The 24,838-nt window shown below is 35.4% G+C and overlaps 1 protein-coding gene across 1 annotated transcript in view; it reads left to right on the plus strand.

Annotated features, from left to right (window-relative positions):
- Window positions 1–23,862: 23,862 nt before the first annotated feature.
- Window positions 23,863–24,838, plus strand: part of DMD (dystrophin) — a gene marked incomplete in the record, with an annotated part of 2,117,027 nt that continues 2,116,051 nt past the window's right edge. Inside the window, 1 exon segment of the mRNA XM_018043695.1 lies at window positions 23,863–24,180. Coding sequence (XP_017899184.1) covers window positions 24,150–24,180 — 31 coding nt within the window.

Here is a 24,838-nt window from a genome sequence, read left to right on the forward strand (position 1 = left end):
TGGTTCGGGCAATTAGAAGTTAACAGATCTTTATAAAATTTCTTCAGAAGTAATAAAGGAATAAATGAAGAGGTTTTTGTACTTTTTTTCCTTATGAAATATTCACATTGCTTCATAGTTATTTCTCTGTCTTGCTACAACTGGAAAATAGCAGTTGTATATTTAAGTGCTTCTTGGACTTTCATGTGAATCCAAATTATCCCAGATTTGTATTAAATTTCAGACTTGAATTTAGCAGCTTTGAAGTGTGCCTGAGAATCAGCACTCAAGAATCCTTATGATGGCGATGCTGTTTCTCAGTGAGTAGCAAGGGTGTTTTTTGGAAAAAGTCTTCTCAGTATTGATGGATGCCTTCACTTAAACTTTGATACATTTACCTTATTGTTAACCAGTCCTTAACTTAGCAGATTTCTTAAAGTGTTATCTGGCAATCCCCATAAAGATTATGTTAGTGCAAGGAGTTTCGAGTTTAACATAACAGGATTCAAAAATCTCAGTTCTAACTTTGAGCTAGACGATTTCTTAACTCACTGAATATCAGTTTGTTGGGTTTTTTAAATCAGCAATATATATATATATGATACTACCTACATAATACTAGGATGATGCTTTATTAAACTACAAGAAGCATCTAAGATATGCAGCAATCACCCTGCAATTTGAAGCAGTGGATTCCTTCTATACATCCTATGGTTTCTCTCTGTGTGTGTATGTGTGTGTCTTTATATATACTTTTCTGATTCAGAGCATCTTCACTGCTAGAGCAAACATGTGAGGTAGAACAAAATAAGGGAAGATGGCCTTTGAAGGTGTCAGGTTCAAAAGTATACAAACCTCAAAGTGAGTTCATATTGTCCTTATTATGTTAATTCCTTTGTTGAAGTATAATTGATACATAAGAAGTTGCACATAATGTGTATAATTTGATAGGTTTGAACATCAATGCTCTTTTAAATTCTGTATTTCAAGCACCTGGTTATGGGGTTGGGGGAAAAAATGTAATTCAGATCCCTTTCCGAGCGACACACCATAGTGCTTCACAAATGATAAACTCAAATAGGAATGAATTTGTTCCTGCTGAAAGGTTTGTCATGGGACAGTTTCCATGTTACAGAAATGGAAATTCATTTGGAACTGGCTGGCAGGTTAATTTGAAATCGATTCAAGAACTATGAATCTCTTTCAGTAACTATTATGTTTAGTTTAAAAGAACTCTGCAGGCTAATTGTAGATACCATGCTGTGCTTTTGTGTGAGTATATGTACATGTGTGTGAATGAGGGTGCATGAGATTTCACATACTGATGTAGGCTTTATTACTGAATTTTTAATTAGAGAAATTAAATAATTTTAGCTGACACAAAGGACAAAACATATCAAGATAAAGCAACTCATATATATGCTTTTATACAAACCATAGACTATATCACAAAATAAAAATGAGAAGACTAAGATAATGTTTTAAAATGTCTTTGGCTACTTTATACCCAAAGTGATATACCAAAATCTCCATGTCAGTGATGTTTGGTTTATTTCTGTATTTGGTTGTTATTACTCAGTGATAGGAAAATCCTCTGTCTCAAAGCTCTCTGTGTAGCAAAAGGAAGAAAAACAACTGTCCATTTCATAGAACTTGAAAATTCGTAGATTGAGCTGCTCTGAAACTAGTAAATCATTTCATATTGTATAACTGTTTCCCTCAAAAATTTAGTAATGGTCCTAAAATCATATATTCTCACTTTGAAATATTCCGGGGTTCTGTTCATGTGCAGGTTGAGAGATATTTAATCACTACTTGTATCAAATTTGCTTCTTTCTATCACAGATAGATGGGGATGAGTTGATGAAATAGGCATATTTAATCCATAAGATACATTGAATAATAGCACACGTGTAACTAGAAGGATAATAACTGTTCCTGTACTTACCATCCTGGGGGTTTTTGCAAGGACAGACAAATGGTGAATTGTCACTGAGCCTCCATTGTTAAGAGATTGCAGAAGATTACCCTGTCCTGGTGACTTCCTTGTTGACTTAGATGGTAAAGAGTCAGCCTGCAACGTGGGAAACCTGGGTTTGATCCCTGGGTTGGGAAGATCCCTGGAGAAAGAAATGGCAAACCACTCCAGTATTCTTGCCTGGAGAATCCCATGGATAGAGGAGCCAGGCGGGCTACAGACCACGGGGTCGCAAAGAGTCGGACATGACTGAACGACTAAGCACACACACAACACAGCACCCTATCCTGGAGTTGGATGAAGCCTCTAAAATCAAAGAAACTTTTGTCAGCTGTTTGGTGGTAAAAGAATTGTCATCCTTCTGCAAGGTGGCTCTGTAAAGCGCTCTATTTTTATGCCTCTGAAGTGCCCCCCAGGGCAATGCCTGGAAGTACTGGTCCTCGCTTTGCATAATAACCTAAGCTGGCAGCACCAAAAAGGCAGGTTTTGTGCAACTTTGGAAATGTTTTTCCTCCTCGGAGTGAATTAAACTGGAGTATCCTTACTCATGAATGGGGACCATGGGAGATGTGGGTTTCCAGGAGGAACAGATGAGATCCTAAGGGTACAGGCTCTCACACAGGCTGCCTAGGTTTGAATCTACCTTTTGCTAGATACGTGTCTTTGAGCAACCTCTGTGAGCTTGGTATAGTCGTGATTTCCAATTTAACAGCTAAGGAAACTGAAGGTTACTGCTGCAAAATATCACATGTTCACACACAGACACACACCATGTTGAATGACAGAGGTCAACAGAGTATGATCCTAACCATTGCTTTCCTTTACACTTTATCAAGACCACAGGATTTATGCTTCTTCCCTAAAGGTATCTCTAAGCCAATGTTGGTTTTAAAATCTGATGATAGCTTAGAAGTTAGAAAGTCTATATGGTGGCTAAATTTTGCCCATAGACCAATTCTAGTCTACCTCTTTGCAGCCAGGGACCTCCGAGGGCCACTAGAAAGATATGGCAAGAAACTAGAGTAGTCCTCTCACCTTCGCTTGAGTCCCAGCTGTGACACAAGCTGGAGTAGCTTGAGCGAGTTTCCTTTTCTTTTTATTTTTTTGATTCAACATTTAATTTGAACTAATTGTAAAATTAAGGGCAGTTGTAAAAAATAATACATGAAAATGCTCTATAACATTTTGTCCAGTTATTTCCAGTGGTAGTATCTTGCAAAGTATAGTATAATATCACAACCAGAATATTGCCACTGACACACTGAACTCATTCAGATCTCCCAGTTTTTCCTTGTTTCTGTGTGTGTTTAGTTCAGTACAGTTTTAATGTATGTAGGATAGTGCATCCACCATGATAGCCAACATTTAGATCACTCACATGACCACAAGATTCCTCCTGGTGCCTTTTCATAAGCCCCACTTCCCTCCTGCCAACTTGTATCATCTCACCCATGACAGCAATGTTCATATCTCTAATTTTGCCATTTCAAAAGTAGTATACAAACGGAATAATACAGAAATTAATACTTTAAGATTAGCTTTTTCAGTCAGATTGATTCCCTTGAGATCCGTCTAAGTTGTTTGTTGCATGTAGCAAATTGTTTACTTTTTATTGCAAATGTATATTGCTGATTCATTTATTGGGAAGGATGTCCCATAGTTTATTAAACCATTCCCCAATTGAGAGACATTGATTTTTAGTAGTTTGAAGCTGTGTCCAATAAAGTTGTTCTGAACAGTTTTGTGCAGACTTTTGTGTGGACATAAGTTTTCACTTCTCTGGAATAAATGCCTGGAATATAATTTCTGGTTTATATGATGGTTTCATATTTTGTTTTGTCATTGGTACTGTTGTTGATTTTTGAAACTGCCAAACTGTTTTTCAGAGCAGAGGTAGAAGTATGCATTTCATCAGCATTGTATGAGTGATCCAGTTTCTCCACATCCTTACTAGCAGTTGGTATTTTCACTGTTTTTTATTTTGGCCGATCTGATGGATGTGTGGTGTTATCTCACTGTAGTTTTAATGTACATTTCTGTAATGGCTAGGGATGATGGCTATCTTTCTAATTTACTTATTTGTCATCTATGTGTACTCTTTGGTAAAATATATCTGTGTCTTTTGTCCATTTTCTAGTGGACCTTTTTATGTTTGACTTTTATGAGTAATTTCTATGTTCTAGATACTAGTCTGTGTCTGTGTGAGTGATGTACAAATGTTACCTCCCTTTCTGTATCTTATATTTCACTTTCTAATTAGTCTCCTTTGCACAGCCAAATTTTAAAAATTCTGATGAAGTCCAGTTTATCCATTTTTCTGTTTATGGGTTGTGCTTAATGTGTCAAGTTATAAAAAGCCTTTGCTTAAATCACGAATACTATTTCCTACATACATTTATAAAGTATTTATAGTTTTATATTTTATAATTTAATTTTTTATAAAATGTAAAACTTAATTTTCTTAACTATAAATGTTCACTTGCACCAGCACCATTTCTTGAAGACTCATTCCTCCACTGTAATGAGTCTTCAAGATTCAAGACTCACTCTTCCAACGATTTTAGAGTTCAGTTGGGCATGTTTGTGTAGGTGTATTTCTGGGTTCTCTGTTCTGTTGCATTGATCTATAACTCTGTCCATCCACCAATTCCACACTGTAGTTACATAGTTAGTCTCAACATTGGGTGGTATGATTCATCTCACTTTATTCTTGTCAAGATTGTTTTACCTAATATAGGGCTATATATTTTCATAGAAATTTTAGAATAAGCTTCTTTGTGTCTATAAAAAAGACCTTGCTGATATTCTGGTAGGAATTTCATCAAACCCACATGTCAATTTGTGGAAAATCAACATCTTTTCCATGTTGAGTCTTCCAATTCATTAACACAATGTTTCTCTCCACTTATAAGATATTTTTTGATTTCTTTCATAGTTTTGTGCCTTTTAACAGTGCTTCATGTTGATTACAGTGAGAGTATGTTTTTGTATTTCTTATACATCTATAATGGTATTATCATCTATTGTGTACATGATCACAAAAACAAAAGGAAAATAAGAAAAGGTCCAAGCCTGCAGTTTTGAAAGGGAAGCAATTTTTAAAAAATTTAAATGACTATAACTAAATATACACCATATGTATACGATGTTGAGATAATTTTAAATGATAAGGTTATAATTATTTATAGAGGGATTGATAGAGACCTATAATTTTTCATGAATGCAGAACATCTTTTTAATTACCTTAAAGTCATGCATCAGTGTGTTTTTTAATTACTCTTCTTTAGCCTACAGTTTTATGATACATGTTGTAAAATGAAGACTGGTCCTTGCTTATATTCCAGTATTAACCAATAATCCCTGTATCATAAAGCAGTTGACAAATTAATTAGAAAGGACTCAGTGTTCTAAATTTTAAAATAAACAAGGAAAGACCTCTTAAGTAGTTGAAACTCTAAAGGCATTATTTTACATAAATTAGGATGGGTCTGTGTCATTTTCACAATGTTTTCAATTATTTTCCAACACGTAGAACATTCAAATTGATGCAGCTTCATAAGTAGTAAGCTGGGAAAAAGCAGGCTTGATGATGAAGATATTTATATAAAGTTCTGAACTTTATTGAGATGAAGAAAAAAAAATAGGGGCCATTTCTACCTCCCTTCGCCACAGTGGTTCATATATATCAGTTGAAATTTCACCTTCTACAGTTACGTTTTTAAAGCATCTCTTTACTTAAGTACAGTGGGAAAATCTGTTAGCTTATGGCATAGTTTAGGGGCACAAAGACCAGAAAAAATAAAACAGTTTGGAATCAAACTTGATAACTTCATGCACATTTTGCAGCATTGTAATAAATTCTTTCAGTTACAATGATTTTGCAGAGCGGAGTGTGTATATGAATGGAGCGACTTATTCATGCAGGCACGAATGCTGAGATACACAATTTTAGGCTTTTTATCACTAGTACATGGTGGGCTTCCCGGGTAGCTCAGTGGTAAAGAATCTGCCTGCCAGTTAGAAGACGTAGGTTCGATCCCTAGGTCAGGAGATCTCCTAGAGGAGGAAATGGCGATCCACTCCAGTATTCTTGCCTGGAGAATCCCATGGACAGAGGAGCCTGGCGGGCTACAGTCCAGGGGGTTGCAAAGATTTGGACACGGCTGAGTGACTGAGCAGACGTACAGGGTACACTGAAAGCAGGTGAATCATTATGGTTGCTGTTCTAAATGACAAAACAGTCCATTGCTTTAACCCTTACTTCTGAAGTGAAAACTCATATGCAGTTCATTGTAGAGGTGCTAAACTTTAGTCTCAAGTTCTAGTAAGTATTTTATACTCTAACCACCAGATATAGCTGTGGAAAATTTAGAGACTGTTTATATACACAGAAGCATACTGCATTAAAGTAACTATGAATCCCATTCATTTTCATCTTATACTTTTATTACTTCAAAGGGAGAAGCTATTGATTTTTCTGATCTCCCTGTATCAGCCATGACCCTGGCAAGAAATAGAATCTGACACAGATGGTTCAATTGAAACACACAATAAAGGGAGTGTTTTGAGAGCTGTGGGTGGGTTTACAGGACACAAAAAGGGCTATCAGGATACAAACTACCAGTGGTAGGACATTGTTGTATGTCCTTCTTCCCAAATCTGAAGGGTTAAATGAAGTTGCATTTTCTAAATCCAGTAGCATTCTGTTATCATATGCACTATTTCCACATGTTTTGACATATCCTCTATTTAGTCTCTGTTTTGCCCTAAAGTAATGTCTCAGTATAGCTGTATTTCTTGAGTGCAGTTTGAGTGTAAACCATGACCTCCAATACTTTAGTCAAGTAAACAATCCAAAGCAAAAAAAGTTTGCTAAAAAATGGACTTCCTTGTGTTTGTCATTAATATAACCACCCACTGTCAAGTCGTCTTTTATTCATTGGCACATAAAATCAATTTTCATCACATTGCATTGTATGTAAAACTTTATTAATTTCACATTTGTTGCTATTAGTTGTATAAATGATATGCATTATTTTTCAATTGCTATATTTTTATCCATTAATAATAATATGGTAACATACTGAAGTGTATCATGATTTTGTCAATTGCAATTAATGAAAAGTATTTCTGTTTAAGATATGTCTTAGTTATTGCTGTTGTTTTTAAGATCAAATTATGGTTTTCAGGAAGAGATAGGTGTATTGCATTTTAGAACAATCTATTCAAGTGAATAAAATAATGCATCCATGAAATAAATCCAGCATGAGGTAGGACAGTGGAAGAGTGGATTTCACATGGAAAATAAGCCCAAATAGAATGGGAAGGGATTGGAAAGAAATGCCTCAAACCCTCTCCCTCTGCTTGCTCTCTTGTCTGTACCTCTCATTCCAAGACCACCAGGGCCTAGTTAGCCAGTGACCTAAGAAGATGTCATTTGTAATAATCAACCTCACAGACACATAGCAGAGCAAAGAAGGGCCAAAAGGGAGTTGGACCAGGCCAATGAGGAAACAGTGGAATGAAATATTTAAATTGTTGACAGGAAAAAAAAAAAAAAACCTACCAACCTAGAATTCTATATCAGTAAATTATCCCTCAAAAGTGAAGGATGAATAAATACTTTATCATACAAACACAGAGGGAATTTGTGGCCAGTAGGTCTGCCTTACAAGAAATGTCAAAAGAAATCCTTCAGAGAGAAAGAAAATCATGTAGGTCAGAAAGTTGGATGAACATACAGAAAAGAGCATTAGAGAAGGAAGAAATGAAAATAAAATAAAATCTTTTATTTTTCTTATCCCTAGAAATATAAAAGTTATATCTTTGTTCAAAATAATAACCACAACAATGTATTAAGTATTCAGAGCTTATGGATAAGTGAATGACAGCAACATTTTACATTTTGAAAAGGAAGAGCAGGGAATATTCTGCTATTAGGTACCTCTACCACCTATAAAGGAAAAATGGATCGGAGTGGGGAGCAGAGAAAATGCCTTAATTCCTTACATGAATCCCATAACTAGTTCAGGTTCAACTTCACCATAAATTATTTCATTTTGCTCTCTTCCCAATAAATGAAGAGAAATAGCAGGGCAGGGGGGATGGGGATTGTAGGTAGAAGTAAGAGCCTAACACAGTTTATCTTTTCTCATGGATTTAGCTGCTGCTGCTAGCCTTATCTCAACCTACAAATTTCATATTTTTATACAAACCCCCCTTTAAAGACCCAACTGTGTTATCAAACTTTCCTGTTTTCAAATTGAGCATTTATTGACATGATCCTTCCCCAAATCCCATTTTTTTCTATTTTTAAAATAGGAATGTATGCCTATCTTTAGTCTTACTTTCCTCGTCTTCTAAAAGTATTACCTCAGAATCTTGAAATCCTAAAAGGTACTTCATTCATTAATGTTAAGCATGCAGCTTTGAAGACAAAGATAATAATGAATAAGGTAAACAGACACATGTGAACCTATACACATATATTAAACCTGGTTCAAAAACTCAACAGAGTCAGCAGTACTCCAGCTAAAGCCTAAAGATGAAACTTCACAATAAAATTTTCAGTCTTCTGAAAATGATTAAGGAATTATGAGTGCTTTAGGTTTGGAGACTTCAATTGGATCCAGCATAGTATAGGAATATTTAAGCAATAAGATTTAATATAATAAGGGTTATAGACTATTTTTTAAGCAACCAGGCTTCAGAATTTTTAAACACTTTAAAAAAATAAAATGGACTTTGGGATGTAAAACCTATATAAACCATGTTTTAAATCCTCTGCTAAATCTAGTCCATTTTTGAAACCTCAGTGTCCAATAAAATACTTTCTCTAGTTTCCATAAAGGATTCCACTTTCAGGCTTCAGTGAGTAAGTAGATTCTCATGAGGCTCAGGAAAAATGTTGAGCCGAATTTTAAATGGTCATCATTTGTGAAGGTTTTTCAAAAATTTGTTTTTAAATTGTTCTTTAGTAAGACCTTCGAAATAGAATGCCACTCAAGTAAAGACATGTCTTTCTCACTGTGTCACTCTCTCCAAGGTTATGAGAATATTACATGTAGCTTCATCTGCTGCACAAGTCCTCTCTAACCTTCTCTCCAGCTTTGCCAGGAAACTAATGAAACCTCAGTGTCAGGATTCCTCCAATTCATAGAACTCTTCAAAGATGCCAGTAAAGCTTTCAGGTAGCCACAGGCTTGAAAATTAGGCAAAACAAAAAAGGTCCTCAAATTTTAGGGCCACCATTTTTGGATGAAGATCACTGTCATCTCTTGTTTTGTAGGATGGCCCAGTCAACCTTTACAAAACTTTATCAGGGTGAAAACTTTGCCTTGCTCTGGACAAATGGACACAAAATAAGAGCAAGAAAAGTAACATATGGGCAATTTTTATAAACTTTAAGAAAAAAAATTAGGAAAAGGTTTTGACTTGAGCCTGTAAGTTTGTTGAAGCTGCAATTTAAATGTCATCCATGTAGATTTATATTATTTTTGTCACTCTTGCACAGTAATAAGTTGGTCTAGGCTTTCAATAAATATATATATGAAATGTATTTTGACTATTAAGTAAGGACAAGGTGTCATTTAGAGCCTATTTTTCTGATATTTCATTAAAAGATACTTAGAATTCTTATTTTGAAGATTTAAACTCCTCTTGAGCTAGAGAATTGTAACTCTCAAATATGTTATTTATAACCCAATCTCTGTAGCTTGGTAGAACAAAGCAAGTGCAAAGATCATTGTAAACATGACATTGCTGTCATTTATTCTCCAGTGTGTTTTACCCTTATAGTGGTTTCTGTGCGTATGTCAATGTCCTGTATCAAGGGTCTGAAAATGTTGGCCATGGACCAAACCCAGGGTGCCATCTTTTTAAAATTATTTTAGATAATTGCAGATTTACATGCATCAGAAGATAAGATGGCTGGATGGCATCACTGATACAATGGACATGAACTTGGGCAAACTTTGGGAAATGGTAAGAGACAGGGAGGCCTGGAGTGCTACAGTCCATGGGGTCGCAAAGAGTTGGACACAGCTGGGCAAGTGAACAAGATTTACTTGCAGTTGTAAAAAAACAACAACAACAACAACAAAAAAAAACAATAGATCTTATGTATTGTTTTACCCAGTCCCTCCCAGTGATAACATATAATCCAACTGTAGTACAATATCACAACTAGGAAATTGACAGAACAGTTAAGGTACAGAATATCTCTGACCCAACAAGGAACCCTTATGTTAATTTTTTTTTTTTGGCAAAATCCACTTCCTTCCTGCCCCCACCCCCCCACTTCCTAACCCATGGAAACCACTAGTCCGAAAACCTTTTGGATAATTTTGCCATCTCTGTAATGTTATAAAAATGAATTTATATAGTATGTAGCCTTTTATAATTGGTTTTGTTCACTCAGAAAAATTATCTGCAGAGTCTTCTATGTTATTATATAAAACTGATTGTTCTGTTTATTTCTGAGTAGTATTCATTTAGATAGACATACCAGTTTGTTTAGCCTTTCACCTGTTGAAGGTCTTTTCAGTGAGTTGTTTCCAATTTCTGTGTATTATAAGTACATCTGCAAAGAATGCTTATGTATAAAGTTTTGTGTGAATAAGAATTTTCATTCCTCTGGAATTAATGCCCTGTAGTGAAACTTTTGTATTGTACAACATCTGCATGTTTATTCAAAGCTTTCAAACTATTGGGTTGGCCAAAAAATTGTTCAGGATTTTCCATAATATTGTACAGATAAACCCAAGCTTCCCTGGTGGCTCAGAGGTTAAAGCATCTGCCTGCAATGCCGGAGACCTGGATTCGATCCCTGGGTCGGGAAGATCCCCCGGAGAAGGAAGTGGCACCCCACTCCAGTATTCTTGCCTGGAAAATCCCATTGGCAGAGGAGCCTGGTGGGCTACAGTCCATGGGGTCGCAAAGAGTCGGACACGACTGAGCAAGCGACTTAAACCCAAGCAAACTGTTTGGCCAAACAAATATTTTTCCAGAGTACCATTTCCTAATAAGTTTTTGCAGATTATTATTATTGTTTATTTTTATTATTTGAGTTTTATGAGTTCTTTATGTATTATTGATACTAGTATTAGTTGGATATGTGGTTTTCAAATATTTTTACATTAGATTACCCTTTTTTATCTCCGTAGGAAGAAACATTTAAAAATTTTGTTGAAGTCTGATTTATGAATCCTTCGTTTTTCATAGGCCAATGCTTTTAGTGTAAAATCCAAAAATTCTCCCTAGTCTTAGATCCTAAAAATTTTTTTTATTGTTTTCTAAAATACCTAGATTTTTATGTTTTGACTCTAAATTCATTATCTATTTTTAGCTCTTTTGTATAAGGTGTGAGACTTAAGTGTCTAGCACCATTTGTTGAAAAGGTTACTTTGTTCCACTGAGTTGTTTTTGGGTCTTTGTCTGAATCAGTTCTTCATATTTGTGTGATCCTTTTATTCTGTTCCATTGATCTGTGTGTCTATTCTCTCACTAGTACAATGCTATCTTGATTATTATAGCTTTACATTACGTCTTAAAATCTGATAGTCTTGTTCTTCCTACCTCATTCGTCTTATTCAACATTGTTTTAGTCATTCCAGTTCCATTGCTTTCCCATGTCAACAACAACAAAAAACTTTGCTTTGGTATCAAGCTATTTCTGGATTCATTAAAGATATTAGAATTGTGTTCTCTTACATTTTATGGAAAAGATTATATAAAATTGGTGTGAATCCTTCTTTAAAAGTTTGGTAAATTTTTCCAGTGAAACCATCTGGACATGAAGATTTATTTTTCTGAAGTTTTAAAATTATCAACTTCATTTCATTATTAGTTATAGAATTATTCAAATGATCTATTTCATATTGAGTGATTTGCTATGGTTAGTGCTTTATGAGGAACTGGTCCATTTCATCCAAATTGTCAAATATTTGTATGAATAATTGCCTATAGTAGTACCTTATCTTTTTTTTTTTAATATCTATCAACCTGTTTCATTCTTAACATCGGTAATTTGTGTGTCCTCGTTTTGTTTTTTTATTTAAATTGGTCACTCTTGTTAGCAATTTGTCAATTTTACTGATCTTTTTGAAGGATGAGACCTTTGTTTCATTGATTTTCTTTAATTTTCTGTTTTCAATTTCATTGATTTCTGATGTTTATTATTTCCTTTTTCTGCTTGGTTTGGTTTTATGTTGCTTTCTACTTTATAGATCCTTGGAGTGAGAGCTTAGATTATTGATTTGAAATTTTCCCTCTTTTGTAGTGTATGCAATTGAGAACAACTTTTTCAATACATTGCTTTATTTAACATATTTGACAGTCTCTTGCGGTAGGCGGTGCATCTAGTGTTATCTTTAAAATCTGGACCCTCTCTTAGGTAACTCCCCCAGACAAACGCCATCAAACTTATTTGAGTTCATTAATTAACACATAGGTTAAATTTTAAATTTTTCTTTTACTACACTTAAAGTATAGTCCCCTTGAAGGCAGGGGCCAAGAGTAATTACCTTACAGCCTTAATGTATATACCCTGGCTCTAATAAATGTTTGATAAATAAATGCATATCCATTCTGCAGCTCAATGCTATTGTTTTTCTATATTTATTTATTTACATATTTGTCTGCACCAGGTCTTAGTTGTGATGCATGTGGGATCTTTATTGTGGCATGTGAACTCTCAGTTGCGGTATGTGGCATCTAGTTCCCTGACCAGGGATCAAACTCAGACCCCCTGCATTCGGATTGCAGAAGCCCAGCCACTGAATCACCTGCAAAGTCCCTCAGTGCCATTGCTTTAAATGAGTGTTTTAATATCCAAGCTTCCATTTAAAAGCATTCATCAAACCGTGAAAAAGGAAAATCTCAACTTGAATGAAAAAAGACAACAGTCACCTATGCTGAAATGACATAGGTGATAGGATTATTTGCCAAGGGTATTAAAACAGCCATTATTTTTTTTTTAATGGTTCAATAAACAATTATAAACTTGCTTGCAACAAATATAAACTAGAAAGTCTCAGCAAGAAGTGGAAGACATATAGAACCAAATGAAATTTTAGAACTGAAAAGTAATCAAAATAAAATAAAATTGATGGTCTCAGTAGCAGATTGGAAGGGACAGAGGGCAAAATCTGTGAACAGAAAGATAGAACAAATAGTAATTACCCAGTATGAACAAGAAGAATATAGACTGACAAAAAAAAATGAAAACATCCTCAGTGACCTTGTGGGGTTATAATAAAAAATCTATGATGCATGTCACTAGAGTCTTGAAAGGAGAGAAAAAAGAAAGTGTTGCTGAACAATGGCTTAAAAAAATAATGACTTAAAAATAGCCTAATTTGGCAAAAGACAAAACCCTACAGATTCAAGAAGCTGAGAGACCTAGAGATCTATGCCTACACCCATCATAGTCAGACTTCTGAAAACTAATGATAAAGGGGGGGAAAAAAACACCTTGAAAGCAGTGAAAGAGAAAGGACACTTTATGTATAGGCAAAAAGAAATGAAATGACAGAATTTCTTATGAGAAGCCATAGAATCCAAAAGGAAATGACATGACATCTTTCATGCTATTAAAGAAAACTGTCAGTGTCCAGAAAATAAAAGAAGAGGCACATTTTCTGAGGCAAGAAAAAAATCTGATTCCAAAACCAGACAAACACAGTACAATAAGAACAAAAAGAAGACTACAGACCAATGTCCTTCATGGATATAGAGACAAAAATTCTTAACAAAATTTGGTATATCATAATAACTAGCTAAAAAAGAATGATAGCATGATTTTATCAATTGACACAGAGAAAGAAAAGTTAGACAAATTTCCACACCCGTTCATGATTTAAAAAAATAAACCCTTAGAAAACTAGAAATAGATTTCAGCTTGATACAGCACATCTACAAAAATTCTATAGCCAACATCATAATAATGGTGAAAGATTTTCAAGCCTTTTTCCTTAGCAGGATCAAGGCAAAGATACATGCTTTCATTCCTGCTACTTTTGTAGTAGTGGAAATTCTAGCCAGCACAAAAATGCTAACAAGTATATAAAAAAGCTTAAAAAACCAGGATGGAAGAGTTAAAATTGTCCCTATTTGCAGATGGTATGTTAGGCTATGTAAAACATCCCAGGGATTCTACAAAATTACTCATAAAACTAATTAGTCCAGCAAGGTCTCAAGATACAAGATCAACGTACAAAATCAATTGTATTTCTATATATAAGAAGTGAAATATTATAAATAAAAATTTAAAATATAACATCTCAAAATAACTCTAAAAAGGAGGTATACTTATGAACATAACAAACATATACAGGATCTATATGCTGTAAACTTGAAAAAAAAAAAAAAAAAACCTAAAATAAAACAAAGACCTAAATGGTATAAACACTGTGTTCATGGACTAAGGACTATAATAGAGTGAGTATGTCATTTTACCTGCAGTTAATCTATAGTTCTAATGCAATTCCTATCAAAATACCAGCAAGTTTTTGTGTACATATGAACAAGCACCAAATTGTCTAAATCGCATCTACCTTCTTTTTCGCTGGCCTCAGTGCCGATAAATTTCCCATAACCAACACATTTCTCCATTGGCTTTATTAAACAGTAAGATTTTTTTTTAAATCATCTATGAATATATGCCATTATAGAATTTATAACATTTCAACCAATATAGATCATTGTGGAGAAGGGAAATAGCCCAGAAATGTTTTTTTCCCAAGTCAATAAATTTGTGAACTTTGTATAAAAATCTTAGTTGTCATACCTGTTTATTCCCAGCTTGTTGATCCTTTGAAGCTCTATTAGTCATAGTGTTTAAAATTATCTTAGAAATTACATAAGTGGGGGAAATGATTCAGACCCCTAACAATTAATATAAAATGCTGCCATTAAGGTTTTCAACCTCTTGAGAATTCACTCCTTGTTACTTTTAAGTTTACCCTAATCAGCTCTTTCTTAATAATAGTCCACCCATTTTATGATAGAGGGATTACTGGTTAGTATTCAAATGTAAGCAAGGACCAGTCTTCATTTTACAACATGTATCTTAAAACTGTAGGCTAAGAACCTACTGTATAGCAGATGGAACTCTTCTCAACACTATGTAATGTCCTTAATGGGAAATGGGAAAATAATCTTAAAATAAATGGATATATGTATATGTATAACTGATTCAGTTTGCTGTACATCTGGAACTAACACGACATTGTAAATCAACTATTCTCCAATAAAAATTTAAAAAATAAAAATAAATCATATGTGACATGGATTGCCAGTCCAGGTTCTATGCATGAGACAGGGTGCTCAGGGCTGGTGCACTGGGATGACCCAGAGGGATGGGATGGGGAGGGAGGTGGGAGGGGGTTTCAGGATGAGGAACATGTGTATATCCGTGGCAGATTCATGCCAATGTATGGCAGAACCACTGCAAGATTGTAGAGTAATTAGCCTCCAGTTAAATAAATTTATATTTTAAAAAATTAAACTGTAGACTATAGAAAGTAATTTAAAAACATGCTAATGTAAGCCTTCAATGTAATCAAAGTATGCTTTGCACTTTTTTGTTTAATTGGAATATAGTTGATTTACAATGCTGTGTTAATTTCTGATGTACTCCAAAGTGACTGTTATACATATACATGTATGTATATATATATTTATCTATACATCTTTTAAAAATTATTTTCTTCCATTATAGTTTATCATAGGATACTAAGTATAGTTCTCTGTACTATGTTGTTTACTCATCCCATATATAAAAGCTTACATGTGCTAACCGCAACCCAGGCCATTCCTCCTACATCCTCCTACCCCTTGGCAACCATCAGTCTGTTCTCTATGTCTGTGATTCTCTTTCTCTTTCCTAGACAGGTTCTTTTGTGTCATATTTTAGATTCCACGTTTAAGGGATATCATATTGTATTTGTCTTTCTGACTTACTTTGCTAGTATGATCATCTCTAGTTGCATCCTTGTTGCTGCACATGGCCTTATTTCATTCTTTTTTATGACTGAGTAGTAGTCCATTTATATGTACCACATCTTCTCTACCCATTCATCTTCAATGGACATTTAGGTTGCTTCTATGTCTTGGCTATTGTGAATAGAGCTGCTATGAACATAGAGGTGTATGTATCTCTTTGAATTACAGTTTTGTCTTGATATACGTCCAGAAGTGGGTGCTTTGTGCTTTTGAAAAGTAAAGTTCTGTATTTTAATGTGTTTCTTTTTCAAAATAGTACTTTGGGAACCTGCGTTCTTTTCTCTTTCTTTGTCCAATCACATATGTAACAGATAGTGATATTATTATAGACATATGAAAGAAACAATATGATCACAATACAAAGCACTATTAGAAAGCACAGTATGACAAAATCAATTAAAGATGACCTAAATATTGGAAGTATATACTGTGTCAATGGATTATAAGACTCAACATGATAAAAATGGAATTTATCCAAATTAATATATTTAATGCAACCCTTGTCAAAATTAAGGAAGATATTTTATTGTTAGATCAGTAGAGCTATTTGTCTAAAATCTTTATGTTAAGACACAGGACTTAGAATGTGTAAAATAATTTTTGAAAAGAATAACATAGTGGGATAAATAACTCTGTCTAATGGTTAATCATATAGCTGCAGTAATTAAGGCAGTATAGTATTGGAAGAGAGATAGACACATAAATCAATAGGACAGAGGTGCAATCCCAGAAGTAGATCCGCACAAATGTACCCAGATGGTTTTTGGCAAAGGTACAAAAATTATTCAGGGGAAAGATGGCTTTTCCACAAATGGCATTGAGGTAATTGGAAATCTGTAAGCAAAAAAAGAGAAGAAACTGTACATTGTCTACAAAAATGAACTTAAATTTAATTCTAAGGGAATTCCCTTTTCAGTCTAGTGGTCAGGACTCTGAACTTCCACTGCCATTGAGCCCAGTTTTAGTCCCTTGTTGGGGAACTAAAATCCTGTAAGTGGTGCAGAGTGGCTAAAAATCAATCAATCAATAAAATTTAAAAAATAAAATCCATTTAAATGTAAGTATAGAATTATATTACAAAAAGAAAAATTCAGAGAAAATCTTCATGAGTTAAAACTTGATGAAGAATTCTTGAGCAAGATACCAAAAGCACCATGCAAGAAAAAATTCAACAAATTGAAATTTTTTAAAAAATTTAAAACTTTTGCTTTGGAATTACCCTATAAAAATTAAAAGATGAGCTACACACTGGGAGAATATATTTGTAAAACACATATCTAACAAAGGACTCATGTCTAGAGTATATAAAGATTACTGAAAATTCAGCAGTTACAACCAAAGTATCCAGTTGGAAAATGAGCAAAATATATGGGCAGACATTTCACTGAAAAGTATATCAGATGGAAAATAAGAACAAGAAAAAAAAATGTTCAGTGTTAGTAACCATTCAGACAATTAAAATTAAGACTGCCATGATGTATCTCTACTTGCTTAAGACAAACATGTATATATAATATTTGTGTGTGTGTGTGTGTATATATGTGTATGTGTGTGTGTGTGTGAATATATGACAATACCAAGACAAATGTGGAGAAACTGGATCACTCACATTGCTGGCAGATATATAAAATGGTACAAACCCTCAAGAGAACATCTTGGTAGTTTCTTTTTAAAAACAAAATATATACTTACCATATGACCCAGCAACTTTACTCCTGGGCATTAATCCAGATAAATGAAAAAAATATATAGTTGATTGTTTGGCAGGTTTTTTTGTAGTAACCAAAAACTGGAAATAACCAAAATGGTCTACAGTGAATGAATGCCTGAACAGACTATGATATATCCATGAAATGGAATAGTACACAGTAATACAAGTAAACAGGTTTTTGATGCAGATAACAACTTGAATGGATCCCTAGGACACTATGCTAGGTGAAAACGCTAATCTCAGATGGTCACATACTGAATGATTGCTTTTATCTAACATTCTTGAAGTGACAAAATTATATTGATGGAGAACAAATTAGTAGGTACCAGGCTACTGGAGGATGGTGTTTGGTGTGACTATAAAGGAAGGAAGATTTGTGTGCTGATAGAATGGCTCTGTACTGTGATTGAGGTGTGGTTACACAAATCTCCACACATAATAAAATGACAGAGAGATATATATAGTATATCATGTCAATTTCCTGGTTTTGTGTTATGGTTATCTTAAATACAATTGTTGGGGGAAAATGAATGAAGAGTTTATGGAACCTCTCTATACTTTCTTTGAAAGTTTCTGTCAACCTATCATTATTTCAAAATAAAAAGTTAAAATAAGTTTTTGAAAAATTCTGCTCTGCCAGTTATTAACAATGGGAACTTGAGCAAATTCCTTGAGCAGTCATTTTTATAATGATGCTCCTAAAAGCTGTCCAGTGTAGTTATTTTAGGGACTAAATGAGAGATGTAAGTGACCACTGGAAAGTAATGACAAGGTCTGAACTAGAGTTCACTGAATTTAGGCCAAATTTTATTTTATGTACATTTCATTTTTTCCAGTTATATTAAGTTTATCTTTACACCTAGATTATAAAACCTTAAGAGAAGTGTGAGTATTCTACATTAATGTAAAATTTATTACAGGTGCCCAAAAAATCCTTATTATTGACTAAGGCTGAAAGACAAGATGTATCTAAGGGCATTCAGCTCTATGAGTGTTTGGTACTTTGGATATTGCTTTAGATATTAACCAAAACAAGTTTTGGGTATATTTGGAGCCAGAGCTGTTTTGGAAACATACATTTCAGGGTTTTTCAAAACTGGCCATGAATTAGCTCACCTGTCAAACACAGAGTACTGTGTCCTACTCCCAGAGTTCTTTTCATTTTTCAGATTTCTTGTGTACTCGCATTTCTAAAATTTTCCTACCTGCTGCTGTTGCTGCTGCTTCATGGACTACACTTTACAGATCCCTGATAAACTGTACACTTACCTTGGCTGAAATGTGGGTTTTTATCTACAGGAAACTCATGATGCAAGGTGTAAAGGAACTTATATTCTGAGCAGTATTGCATGCCATTGCATAGGACAGGGAATGTAACATGCAGATGTGGATCCATGTAACTCCTAAGACATTTCTTTAGCATATTTCATAAAATTGTTTGTTATATACATATTTAGACAACCACACTAAAGAGATGAGGTGACATATAGAGAAAATTTTAAATCTACTTGAGCTATCCCACTTTGAAGGTCAGGAAGGGTGGCGGTGAGGAGGCACCCTTCGTCCAAGGTAAGGAGCAGAGGCTGCACTTTGCTGGAGGAGCCGTGAAGAGATACCCCACGCCCAAGGTAAGAGAAACCCAAGTAAGATGGTAGGTGTTGCAAGAGGGCATCAGAGGGCAGACACACTGAAACCATACTCGCAGAAAACTAGCCAATCTAATCACACTAGGACCACAGCCTTGTCTAACTCAATGAAACCAAGCCATGCCCGCAGGGCAACCCAAGACGGGCGGGTCATGGTGGAGAGGTCTGACAGAATGTGGTCCACTGGAGAAGGGAATGGCAAACCACTTCAGTATTCTTGCCTTGAGAACCCCATGAACTGTATGAAAAGGCAAAATGATAGGATACTGAAAGAGGAACTCCCCAGGTCAGTAGGTGCCCAATATGCTACTGGAGATCAGTGGAGAAATAACTCCAGAAAGAACGAAGGGATGGAGCCAAAGCAAAAACAATACCCAGCTGTGGATGTGACTGGTGATAGAAGCAAGGTCTGATGCGGTAAAGAGCAATATTGCATAGGAACCTGGAATGTCAGGTCCATGAATCAAGGCAAATTGGAAGTGGTCAAACAAGAGATGACAAGAGTGAACATCAACATTCTAGGAATCAGTGAACTAAAATGGACTGGAATGGGTGAATTTAACTCAGATGACCATTATATCTACTACTGTGGGCAGGAATCCCTCAGAAGAAGATGGAGTAGCCATCATGGTCAGCAAAAGAGTCTGAAATGCAAACCTGGATGCAATCTCAAAAACGACAGAATGATCTCTGTTCGTTTCCAAGGCAAAAAATTCAATATCACCATAATCCAAGTCTATGCCCCAACCAGTAACACTGAAGAAGCTGAAGTTGAACGGTTCTATGAAGACCTACAAGACCATTTAGAACTAACCCCCCAAAAGATGTCCTTTTCATTATAGGGGACTGGAATGCAAAAGTAGGAAGTCAAGAAATACCTGGAGTAACAGGCAAATTTGGCCTTGGAATGAGGAATGAAGCAGGGCAAAGACTAATAGAGTTTTGCCAAGAAAATGCACTGGTCATAGCAAACACCGTCTTCCAACAACACAAGACTCTACACATGGACATCACCAGATGGTCAACACCGAAATCAGATTGATTATATTCTTTGCAGCCAAAGATGGAGAAGCTCTATACAGTCAGCAAAAACAAGACCAGGAGCTGACTGTGGCTCAGATCATGAACTCCTTATTGCCAAATTCAGACTTAAATTGAAGAAAGTAGGGAAAACCGCTAGACCATTCAGGTATGACCTAAATCAAATCCCTTATGATTATACAGTGGAAGTGAGAAATAGATTTAAGGGCCTAGATCTGACAGATAGAGTGCCTGATGAACTATGGAATGAGGTTCGTGACATTGTACAGGAGACAGGGATCAAGACCATACCCATGGAAAAGAAATGCACAAAAGCAAAATGGCTGTCTGAGGAGGCCTTACAAATAGCTATGAAAAGAAGAGAAGCGAAAAGCAAAGGAGAAAAGGAAAGATATAAGCATGTGAATGCAGAGTTCCAAAGAAGGACAAGAAGAGATAAGAAAGCCTTCTTCAGCGATCAATGCAAAGAAATAGAGGAAAACAACAGAATGGGAAAGACTAGAGATCTCTTCAAGAAAATTAGAGATACCAAGGGAACATTTCATGTAAAGATGGGCTCGATAAAGGACAGAAATGGTATGGACCTCACAGAAGCAGAAGATATTAGGAAGAGGTGGCAAGAATACACAGAAAAACTGTACAAAAAAGATCTTCACAACCCAGATAATCACGATGGTGTGATCACTCATCTAGAGTCAGACATCCTGGAATGTGAAGTCAAGTGGGCCTTAGAAAGCATCACTACAAACAAAGCTAGTGGAGGTGATGGAATTCCAGTGGAGCTGTTTCAAATCCTGAAAGATGATGCTGTGAAAGTGCTGCACTCAATATGCCAGCAAATTTGGAAAACTCAGCAGTGGCCACAGGACTGGAAAAGGTCAGTTTTCCTTCCAATCCCAAAGAAAGGCAACGCCAAAGAATGCTCAAACTACCACACAATTGCACTCATCTCACATGCTAGTAAAGTAATGCTCAAAATTCTCCAAACCAGGCTTCAGCAATACGTGAACGTGAACTTCCAGATGTTCAAGCTGGTTTTAGAAAAGGCAGAGGAACCAGAGATCAAATTGCCAACATCGGCTGGGTCATGGAAAAAGCAAGAGAGTTCCAGAAAAACATCTATTTCTGCTTTATTGACTAAGCCAAAGCCTTTGACTGTGTGGATCACAATAAACTGTGGACAATTCTGAAAGAGATGGGAATACCAGACCACCTGACCTGCCTCTTGAGAAATGTGTATGCAGGTCAGGAAGCAACAGTTAGAACTGAACATGGAACAACAGACTGGTTCCAAATAGGAAAAGGAGTATGTCAAGGCTGTATATTGTCACCCTGCTTATTTAACTTCTATGCAGAGTACATCATGAGAAACACTGGGCTGGAAGAAACACAAGCTGGAATCAAGATTGCCAGGAGAAATATCAATAACCTCAGATATGCAGATGACACCACCCTTATGGCAGAAAGTGAAGAGGAACTAAAAAGCCTCTTGATGAAAGTGAAAGAGGAGAGTGAAAAAGTTGTCTTAAAGCTCAACATTCAGAAAACGAAGATCACGGCATCCAGTCCCATCACTTCATGGGAAATAGATGGGGAAACAGTGGAAACAGTGTCAGACTTTATTTTTGGGGGCTCCAATATCACTGCAGATGGTGACTGCAGCCATGAAATTAAAAGACGCTTACTCCTTGGAAGAAAGGTTATGACCAACCTAGAGAGCATATTCAAAAGCAGAGACATTACTTTGCCAACAAAGGTCCGTCTAGTCAAGGCTATGGTTTTTCATGTGGTCATGTATGGATGTGAGAGTTGGACTGTGAAGAAAGCTGAGCACCGAAGAATTGATGGTTTTGAACTATGGTGTTGGAGAAGACTCTTGAGAGTCCCTTGGACTGCAAGGAGATCCAACCAGTCCATTCTGAAGGAGATCAACCCTGGGATTTCTTTGGAAGGAATGCTGCTAAAGCTGAAACTCCAGTACTTTGGCCACCTCATGCGAAGAGTTGACTCATTGGAAAAGACTTTGATGCTGGGAGGGATTGGGGGCAGGAGGAGAAGGGGATGACCGAGGATGAGATGGCTGGATGGCATCACTGACTCGATGGACGTGAGTCTGAGTGAACTCCAGGAGTTGGTGATGGACAGGGAAGCCTGGCGTGCTGCAATTTATGGGGTCACAAAGAGTCGGACACGACTGAGTGACTGAACTGAACTGATAGAGAAAATTTTAAATCTACTTTGGATGATAGTATTTTAAGTACAGTTACCCACAAATTAAAACCAGGGCCTGTATTTTATTTCATACAGGTTTTTTTGAGGAGATTGGTAATATTATGATATTCCAAAATATAAAATGTATAACTCACTATTAAAGTAAACATCATAGTCTGACTCCCATATGTCAGGGGTTTTTTTTCCTATTTTTATCTACAATTTATTTCTGTGCCAAGCAATTGAATGCTTGACATAGAAAAATGAGTCTGTCACTTTAACAAATGGTACTGTAAAAACACTCAAATAAATAATTTTAGCAGAGATTATTGTAATTGCAGAAGAAATATCTTTCTCAAATGTGTTACCAGTATTTCCTATAAATATTGGGCTCACCTATTGCATAAAAAATACAAATAAGAAAGGAGATAAAGAAGCCTTCTCTTAGCTAAGAATAGTTTAGAAACATGTTGAATGATGTGTTACAGTTGTGTTCATTTAATACAGAAAACTTCTGAGAATCATTAAAACTTCTGAGAATCATTACAGAGTTGATCATTAACTCACTGTCTAAGAGAATGGTGTTTTGAATAAATCTCAGCAAGTAAATTGAAGAAAGAGTAATTTCTTAGTTAAAAAGAAACTTGTATCATCAGTTACAACAAAAATTGATCATTTTAGGGTGATTTCTTCACTTCATTCTTAAAGTGCTCTTTATTTCAGCAGAAGCCTTTCCCATGAGAGCTATACACATTCTGCCTTCAGAGCTCAGCTACTTCATTCCGCTGTTTCTTCTCTTATTCAGACTGTTGGCATCATCAATATATGTCTTTTGATTGGATCCCCAGGGTAGAAATTAAGTTTGGTAGACAGTGGATATATAACAAATGCATAGATTATTCTGGGCATTTCTTTTTGTTCAGTGGAGTGAAAGTTTTAGTGCTATTGAGAATGTTTAAAAAAAAGAAAAGAAAAGGCATTTAAAAGGCTAATCTGGATCAGAATATTCTGCTCTGACATTCTGGAAATGTGCATAGAGATTTCAGAAAGTCTTGTTACAGTTGTGTACCAAAGAGTTTTTATGTTAAGGCTTTGAGAGCAAATACTATATCCCCTGGGCTATTCTGGTTTAGATATTAATGAGAACGCAGTTGAACACTATTTGAATTCACAGGACTTGCCATGCTGGAAGCACAACCTTATATGTAGTGGCCATGGGCAGTCCTATTATGGGAAACCAAGTTGAGAGAAAAGGCGGGTCACTTGCTTCTGCGCAGGTCCTGGAATTCAAAATATCCAGGGGCCTCTACAGAATCCTGGCATCAGTTACTATGTTGACTCACTCAGTGTTGGGATCACTCACTTTCCCCTTACAGGACTCAGATCTTGGAGGCAATTAGCTTCAGAGAATACGAATAGGGAAAAAAAAAAAAAAAACAAAACCTGAAGTCTTATTTTTTAAAGGCTGCCGAAGTTGATTGGTTTCTCATCATTCCTAAACCTACTGAAGCAATAAAGTTGAAAGAAAATTTACCAAGATTTTGATCGCTGCCTTGATATATACTTTTCTTTTTTCCAAATGCTTTGGTGGGAAGAAGTAGAGGACTGTTGTAAGTACAAAGTAATTAAAAATATTTTTTACTGCAGCATAACTTTTAGTTTGTGGCAAGCTCACTGATTAGGCAGATTGATTTAAACTTATTATAGTGGATTGTGATTAAGCATAGATGTGTTATATATATATATATTACACACATATATGTGCAGGTGTACATGTTTCTCACTGGGAAAACTTTTCAGTATAAATGAGTTAGCATTTAAGCTTTTTCTTTTGCAAAAAACACATCTTTCTTATTTAAGAAACTACTCCAGTAATAGAATATGCTTAACTGGCTTGGAGTATTTGTAACAAACAATTTAAATTGCTGTTAAATAGTTTGTGTGTATGAGTTATTATCATGATTATTTGATATTTTTGTATTCAGTAATAGTTACATGTGGAGTACTGAACTGACATATATTCTCAATGAACCAATTGCTCTATGGGAATAACATATGGATGCCTCAAGGTTAGAAAAATTTTATGTGGCTTATTATGGGAGGAAAATAAATAATAGAATGATTTGTGATGGATAAATGGAGGTTGAGAAAAGTATTGATAAATATTTAATTTAAAAGTTCCCTTCTCATACTACATTTAGTATTTTGAATGTTCTTTTCTGTAGCATATCATTAAAAATTATTTCAAATGATGGTATGATCTCTGCT

The sequence above is a fragment of the Capra hircus genome (genome assembly GCF_001704415.2).
Source record: "Capra hircus breed San Clemente chromosome X unlocalized genomic scaffold, ASM170441v1, whole genome shotgun sequence".
In the NCBI taxonomy this organism is placed as follows: domain Eukaryota; kingdom Metazoa; phylum Chordata; class Mammalia; order Artiodactyla; family Bovidae; genus Capra; species Capra hircus.